This window comes from Eurypyga helias, unplaced genomic scaffold (assembly GCF_000690775.1).
Source record: "Eurypyga helias isolate BGI_N326 unplaced genomic scaffold, ASM69077v1 scaffold5405, whole genome shotgun sequence".
NCBI lineage: Eukaryota > Metazoa > Chordata > Aves > Eurypygiformes > Eurypygidae > Eurypyga > Eurypyga helias.
In genome coordinates this window covers 40,805-49,073 of record NW_010249351.1, presented here as the reverse complement: position 1 = coordinate 49,073, position 8,269 = coordinate 40,805, and the positions used below count along the sequence as shown (strand labels likewise).

General features: G+C 47.8%; 1 protein-coding gene across 1 annotated transcript in view; it reads left to right on the top strand.

Annotated features, from left to right (window-relative positions):
• ARID1B (AT rich interactive domain 1B (SWI1-like)) overlaps positions 1-8,269 on the top strand; it is a gene marked incomplete at its 5' end in the record, with an annotated part of 35,091 nt that overhangs the window by 4,357 nt on the left and 22,465 nt on the right. Inside the window, 2 exons of the mRNA XM_010151315.1 lie at positions 1,330-1,539; positions 4,451-4,655. Coding sequence (XP_010149617.1) covers positions 1,330-1,539; positions 4,451-4,655 — 415 coding nt within the window. The remainder of the gene's footprint in view (positions 1-1,329; positions 1,540-4,450; positions 4,656-8,269) is intronic.

Below are 8,269 nucleotides of genomic sequence, written 5' to 3'. Positions count from 1 at the left end.
AAAGAGTGATTGACTAGATGAGTTTAAAGAAGTGTCAGCGGCAATCAACAACCAAGTTTCACATTTACTGTGCAGACGTAAAGGATATGTTTCCCTGCATATATTTGGCTCCTTTCCCAAAGCTTTATCTCAGCCTTTTTCTCTTGTGTTTGATTCTAAGCCACTCTCCTCTTCCACTGCTGAGCAAATCACTTCCCCTTCTGCAAGCAGGAGGGTGTTCCTGCAGCAGCAGCAGCCCCTCTGCCGGATCAGGGGCAGCTCGGGCAGGTTGCAGTCCGACCACACGTGGCACAGAGCCCAGCTTACGGGGTTGTGCCACCCAGGAAAGGTACAGTGAGAAGTTCCAACTTTCCTAGCAGCCTTGGTGCTTTCTGCCATCTCCACATAGAGGAGAAAAGGGCATCAAGATAACATGAGCTTTCCTTAACTATAAAGCCCAAAAGGCAGCAGGAAAAAGGGCTTCACTCCTGCGCTTCTGCCACGTGAGAAAGAATTCTGCTCTTTCCACCTCTTTGCTTACCCTGGTGGTGGTTCAGCTCTGATCATTCTGCATCCCTGGTTTTCCCAGGTCACAACACACCGTCTCTTTTCAAGGTTAGGACGTGTGAGAGGGCTGTCCTCTTCGAAGGGAGGAGAGCGGTAGCTAGTCGTGAGCCAGCAGTGCTTAGGCAGCTAATTGGCAGTTCACAAAGCACATTGCCACCGGTCTCCTCGTACTGTGGGCACTCTTGCTCATCTTGCTTTTTGGCCAGCAGTGGTGTGAAGAGGTGGTAAAGCGCAACCATTTGTGAGTCTGAAGGGAGTACCGCTCCTCCGTGTACTAGCCTGCTTCAGGCTACTTTTGTGCAACCCCTGTTCTGGAGGAATACTTTCAGGTTTTCTAGCCCCTTTGTGGAGGGTTAGGGTTGATTTGGTTTGGTTTCAGGATTGTGTCAACTTGTGTGGGACAAACCGGGTTTAAATTGTACCCAAATTGTTGCTTACGAAGCACTTTGAGATAAGTGGACAAGAAGCACTATGTGAGAGCTACCTCTTCTTAAAATGACATGAGGCAACATCAGAAACTGGCCTTCTGGGATCCAAAGTTCACATCAGTGAAACAAATATGAAAATAGGGAGTTTGGGCCCTTTCTTTAAGAAGCTGAATTTTCCGTATATGGACAGAATGTACTGTTTGTGCCTGAACTAGTAGCCTTCATTCCTGACTGTTGTGTGATAGCTTTAGTTTGTTTGACATCTTCTCTTTTTCAGTGTTGTGAGTTTCTTACTTTCTCTTCCCTCCCCCTCCCACCCTTCCCCCAACTCTTTTCTTTTCTTCTCGTGATTTAGAAGTCAAGTTCCTCTACCACAACTGGAGAGAAGATCACAAAGGTCTATGAACTAGGAAACGAGCCGGAGCGCAAGATGTGGGTAGATCGGTACCTCACGTTCATGGAGGAGAGGGGCACGCCTGTGGCCAGTCTGCCAGCTGTGGGCAAGAAGCCCCTGGACCTGTTCAGGCTCTATGTCTGCGTCAAAGAGATTGGAGGTTTGGCACAGGTGAGGAGGAGTGCTTGAAAGTGAACCTTTTGAAAAGGTGGTGCACGTATTTTTCCTGGAGTATTTGCTGCTGGTTACATCTTCAGCCCTGACAAGACTGTTGAAAAAAAAGAGAAATTTGTGCTTTAATATTTGTCTGGAGTTCATTTTGACCATTGGTATAGATGGGTGAAATTGTTACCTGTTCAGGGAATCCAGTAGTGCCACTGAATAAACAAAACAGGAAGAGGCCATTGGATAAAAAAACCACATAAATCTGGAAGAAAAAGGAGATTTTTAGATCTATCCTTCCCAGATAGGGATACAGCCTTTAGGAAGGATCAACTGATGGCTCCAGAGAAGTGGCAGATACATTCTTGAAACACAGTCCTTCGTCCCAGCTTTTCATCTCTTGAGTGTCTCTGTATGGTACATTTGTTTTTTAGACAGGGTCTGTGCTTTCCCTCTGCTTGAAAAATGCTTACAGGATTTGCATGATGAGGTCTTAAGCATAGCTGTGTAGATAGATACGTATATGCAAAATTCGAGAGAAAATAGATAAATATTTAGTATTTAAATGTATACATTTGTACACTAACTACAAAATCTGAACTCAAAGACATGGCACACAAATCCTCGGAAGGAGAGCACATTGTAATAATCTGTGTGGTTAGTTCAAGAAGGAAATGAGTACCAGCATCAATTAGTACCATTTTCAGTGCTGTTCTGAATAGTATACCTCACAGCTGACTCCTGAATTAGGTCACGGGCCCTTCAAGTCCAGAGATTTCAGCTATTTCTGTTATTAAAGGAAACCTAGTACAGTTCACCTTGCCAGTTGTTAAATGCTGTATATGGGTAAGAGATGTTACCCTGACATCTTTAGTGATCAGCTCCTGCCCCCCAGCATCATAAAGGCTTGATTACTTTTAGCTCAGAAACTTTATTACAGGTAAATCGTATCGTGCTGCTGCTCTGCCTCATACAGCGTGACTGTGCCCGTAGCATGACACTCCACATCAAAAATGAAGCAAGATGGGGGCAGATGGGATATTCTGAGGAGTCATTCATGTTTGGTTATTATGGAAATCTGGTTTTGGGGGGGGCACTCAGTGTTGATTTGCAGTGACAGACGTTACGCATTGCCAAAGAATAGATGCTGTTTCGCTCAGACTAATTTTTGAAAGAGCTTGCGTTAAAATCGGTGTGCGCCAGTACTGGCAAAAACTGACACCGAAAATAAAGGCTCCTGGTCCGGCTGGTGTGCCCACATCACGATCACCATGTTCATCTCCTTGGGGCTACTGAGGGGTGCAGAACTTCGCTGGCTGCTGCTGAGGTGTATTTAAATGCACCCGCGTGACGCTCACCTGATAAGCTGCTGCTCCGACTGCTGCACTCCAGGTCTCCTGATTCTGCCCAAGGAGTGACAGGGAGCGGAGCTGTGCAGCGGTGGTGCGTGTGCTCTCCCCGCAGTTGATGGGGTCCCGACGTGAACAGCCCAGCTGTTGGCAGCTGCCTCGCGAACGCCAGCGTGCTGGGCGCGTAGGCAGGAATGTTGCCGCTCGCCTTGCGCCGTGTGCTCCTTAAGCGCCGCGTAGCTGCAGGCCAGTGGGCACGAAGGGCTGCCCAACTGGATTTCGAACCTCAGCGGGGGCAGTTGGTGAAAATCCCGTCTGCTTTAACTCCTGGGTGCGTGCAGGGTGCACCAGAGAAATAAAAACGCTTCACGCAGCCATGCCAACCTGCCTGCTCTTAATGCTGTCCTCAGAAGATCTTGGCTGACTGGCAGCACTTAGGGTGTTATTAAACACGGGGGGGAACGTAAGAAATGCTTCCTTTGCTGGCACGCAGGCTTAGGAACAGCGTGGCTAATGATAACCTTCGCAGCTATACAAGTTAAGTTGGAGTCGTTAAAACCTCAGGCCTCAGGGCAAGCAGCAGTCCTCATGGCGCGAAAGTATTGGGATTCTTCCCCAGGAAAAGCCGAGATGCTCGGACCTTTAAAGCCCATTTATTTTGGCGCTGCCTCCCCTCCGTGGATGATAGCTAGCAATTGCACAAGTGGTTGAATGAACTCGGGGGCATCAGGTATTACAGCAAAGAGACTGGTGGCGATGAGCGGTACAGCCGAGCGAGCCGGTGGCATCATCCAGGGTGACAAGTGCACGTCGCTGGTGTTACGGATCAGCCCTGTTGGAGCAACCCGTGAACGGTCTTTTGATACTCTCAGCCTTACGCTGCAAACAAGACTCGCAGCAGAGTTGTGCGGTCAGCACTGTGATACAGAGCGCTGCTGGACGAGCCCTGTGTGTTTGAAGTCTGCTTTAATTAATGAAGGGGCTTCGCTTCGCTCTGCCTCTCGTCTAGCCAAAGGATCATCGATCTGTCCCCGCAAGACGCCCCAAAGTGAAAGGACTTGAACCAGAAATTACAGGCAGAACAGTTTGGCAGCTGGTGGCGATTTTGGAGAGAAATTTATTTTTCATATCAATGCTCAAACACTTAAATTGCAGAATTACTCTGTTCTGGCTTTCTAAATTCGTTTTTAGAAGCTGCTTTTTAATTAGAATGGGGTGGGTGCGGGTGGGTGTTGGAGAGGCGGAGAATGAGTGTGCATTTGCTTGGAGATGGATTGCCAACTGAAGAGCATGGGCTTTGGAAGAGTGCAGGGCATTTAAAAGATGCACCATGCAGAAGGCTCTCCACAAGCAGAGCATTTTATGTAGCTATCAGCAGGTTCCTTAATGGTTTTATAACTGTAAATGCTGTCTGTACATTACTGCATGTGGGAGTAACGAGCCTTAGTTAAGAGAGGAAAATAAGAAAAGTAAATGGAGACGTGAAGTCGGGGGGGTTTCCCCTTTTTTGTCTCCTCGCTTAAACAAACTGCTTTGCTGCCAACTAACGATTCTGCCATTTATTTTGCTAGGTTAATAAAAACAAGAAGTGGCGTGAGCTGGCAACCACCTTGAACGTTGGCACTTCGAGCAGCGCAGCCAGCTCCCTGAAAAAACAATACATTCAGTACCTGTTTGCCTTCGAGTGCAAGATTGAGCGAGGGGAGGAGCCCCCTCCAGAAGTCTTCAGCACTGGCGATACTAAGAAACAACCCAAGATTCAGCCGCCATCTCCTGGTAAGTCCAAAAAACTGCAGCCTCTTACACAACCATTTTTTGAGTGCAAAAGGTACTCGCTAGGTTGCGGTTTGTGTATTTAGAAGCGTGTCTTGTTAACTCTGGACCAACGGCAGAGAAAAATACGTTGCTGGCATCCTGCTGTCAGAGGTGGAGCTAGCGCCGGTGTCAAGTCCGGTTTAACTCTGAAGGGCCATCCGCAGCCACGTGTCCGGTGTGTCGTTGCTCAGACACGCAGGGACGTGTGCGCCAGCATACTCTGGGTACTCGGAGTCACACCGGCACAGCGAGAAGAACAGCATTCTGCACGGGTGTGCGTGCGCTGTCAGACACGGGGCAGCCGGTGCCGAAAGGAGCGTCCGTCTGTCTAACGATCAGGCTCTGGTGTTTGCGCTTTTGCTGGCTGTGACTCGGAGGCCGTGTTTTCAACCCAACTGTTGGTCAGCAAAGCTTCGGTCAGAGTCAGGATGGCAGATGCTGGACTGATCAGCAGGTCTCGGATGTTTGCTCTGATAGAGCTTATGCTGAATGTGTAGCAGATGGAGAGGGTTGAGAGTATGGTGTATCCCCACTGCCAGGCCTTGTCGTTTGGAGGCACGCTCTCTGTTCTTCTGTTGCTAATCCTGTATGTCAGATAAGTCACTAGCATCACGGTCTTTATCTTCTCATCTGAAAAACCGAACGGGAGATGCTTGATCTTGGCTGTTCCTTTTGCACGTGCAGTATGCTGTTGGAAACCACACTCTCTTCTTTCTAAATTAAATCATCTTAAAACTCTCAAGATTTGATAGCCATGAGTGATACTCAAGGCAAGAAAATTCTTCAGTTGAACTGTTTTACATACACAGGAAGGGGTGTAGCAAGTATTAGCCTGTTGTGTTGACTTCTGGACTACCCATGGAAGAGGAAGTATTTTTTTAGATTGACTGGTTATTAGGCTTTTCTGACCAACAAAATAGTTTTGTTAATACCTACCTTCACAGTTACCGTTAGGCAGGCCACCTTCTTTCATTGCTGAGAGAATACAGTTCCTGGAATCCCTACAGCACTTTCCCGTGTGAGAAGGCAGTATTAGGAAAGTATTTAATACCTTGATTTCCGTTCGTGCGGTACTGATGGAAGGTGGAAAGTGGCGACCCAGCAAGCTCTGCAGGCAGTCTGCAGGCTGCACGGCTCCAGTCTGAGAATTCCTATTGTGGATACCAGAAAATTGCAAAGACCTTCATAATTGTATAACACAGGTCTGGCTTTGACGAGATCACTTGTTACGAAAGGGCTTCGTCAGTACAGGAAAAGATAAAGGTGATAAGGCTTAAGTATTTTTCAGCCTAATGTATTCAGTGTAAGGAGTGTTTACTTAAAATCTTCGTAGGTGCATCTCTCTGTGTAATACCCAAAACATTTCCTGCATCTCGTTAGCACCTGGGGTTATCGGGTACCCCTGTGCTGATTATTTAACGGAGAAGATAACTGGGTTACTTTGCCAGGCAAGTTTAGAAGATGGGGAAAAATACGTGGTACTAGAATTGAAGTCTGTAGTCCAAACGTTGATCTATCTGAAACAAGGGTGATGTCCTGAATGTGCACTGCTGCAAAAAATAAAAGGTGTTTGTTGGTTGTGCCTGTCACCTCCTCAGAAGCCTCTAAAGGGGAGCTGAAAGTGTTACACTTGCTAAGGAGGGTGAAGAGGAAAATCATCTGTTTCTAAAACGAAAGAGCAGTACTAAAAGTAGAGTGTTTTGCTTTGCTCTCTCCTCCCTTACCTCGCTCCTTCCAACTGCTCTCAGTAGTTGATTCAGGGATGATCACCATAAATTGGCTAAATTTTAAGATGAGGAGTCGTTATTTGGATACATAAACGTGAAACAAAGGAATAGAAATGCCAGACATCCTGCTTTTAGGGGGTCCTTTTGCATCGTGACGCTACAGATGAAAGTGGTGAAGCCCAAGTTTAAACTTCCCGTAACATTCAAGCAAGCTGTCTGTGAGGAGAACTGAAACCGTTTTTCTGAAATAAAAACACAGCAGGACACAGAGACTGGAAGAAGGGGCAGCAAGCAAAGATCTCAAGGTTTGTTTTGTTGGCAGGAAAAGAGCTCGTGTCTGTGAATGGACTGCACTTCTGCACGGAGAAAAGCTTTCCCAGTGTGTATCAGCTTTAGTACATGAAATCCCGCTGAGGTATAGATGCTGCAGAGAGCACAAGCCTGTTCTCTGTAATAGTCAGCTTTCTTCCCTTGCTCCTTCTTCTTTGCTATATACCAACATTAACATTTTAACTGCACAAAAGAATTAGAGCTGTAGACGTAGTTTAGATAATCTGGTACTCTTTGGCATTCCCAGAGAACAGGAGCCCAGCAGAAGGAGTAGCAGTAGCCTCCGAAGGTCCTGGCGGTAACGTTAGCCTCTGTTATGCAGTTATCTCCGTGTAGGCAGAGCCGCTTTGAAGCCAGATCCGTTTGCAGGGAACTAGTTATGGGATTGCGGGTGAAGTTACTTCAGATAAAAAAGCGGGGGCGCTTGCCCCAGGGGGGAGGGTGCTGTCCAGTTCTAACCCGCTGATGCTATGAACTGAGTCACCAGAGTTTAAAAATCAGCTCATCTTCATAAAACTTTAAAAACTAAATATTTCAGTTGCTCGTAAGAATGTACAGGGAATATATGTAAGAATATATAGGGACTGGCAGCCGCCTTGGTACAGAGAAGGATTCAGTTCCGATGTAGATGTAGTTCCCAGGGAGATGTTATGCAGGGTGGGAGCACTGTGGCACGCGGTTCAGAGCGAATCAGATGTCCCGCATCCAGGGGGCGGTTATGTGAGGGCCTTCAGAATGCGGCCATAGAGGGAGCGCAAGGAAACACTGTGCCACAACCGTGCGAGGAGGTTCCCGTGGAAGAACCCGCTCAGGGAAAGCATGCGATGCGTAAGTCAGGGTCATGGGTCTGCAAGGTAGTGGTCTGGGTCCATGTGTTCATCTGTTTGCTTGTAGCACTGTATTTGGGATTTTCCCGTCGCTTCTGGTTCTTACAGCATCGTTAGTAGGGTAAATAATGTGTGAAGGAGGGAATAATTCAGTGCTGTGTGCAGTGCAATTCAGGATAGTGTCAGCAGTTACGAAAAGTGGAAAAAAGGAGTGAGGGTAGGGCAGCGAAGGGATAGGCTGGTTGGCTTTCTTCAGGAGGGCCTTGCACAGTAGCCAGAGGGTTAGGATTCCCTGCCTATTCCGGTAAATGTTCTGGCCTCATACTGCTGTCAGAGCCTCGTACGTTCTTTCATAGAACTCACAGGGAGCAGTGTGGGCCAGAGTGTGGTTTTGGGTGGCTTGCACTGCTCTGAGAAGCCTCTGCAAGCTGGAGGGGTGCCTGTGGTAGGCTGAGGCCCCTGTATCACAGCTTCAGTCAGGTCATGCCCTCAGCGGTGAACACCAGCAGGTCCCCAATGGCAGGGCAGGCTGGCTATTACAGAACCCTTGTCAGCCTTACGTCCTGATGGCTGGGTGCCTGCCAAAGTCCATGTCAACTGCTGACTGCTCTTCCGCTGCGTAGGAGATCCCTTAGAGAGAGAGAGATGTTGTTGGTGTCCGTAAGCATCCTCCTAGGACCCCAGAGCTTCC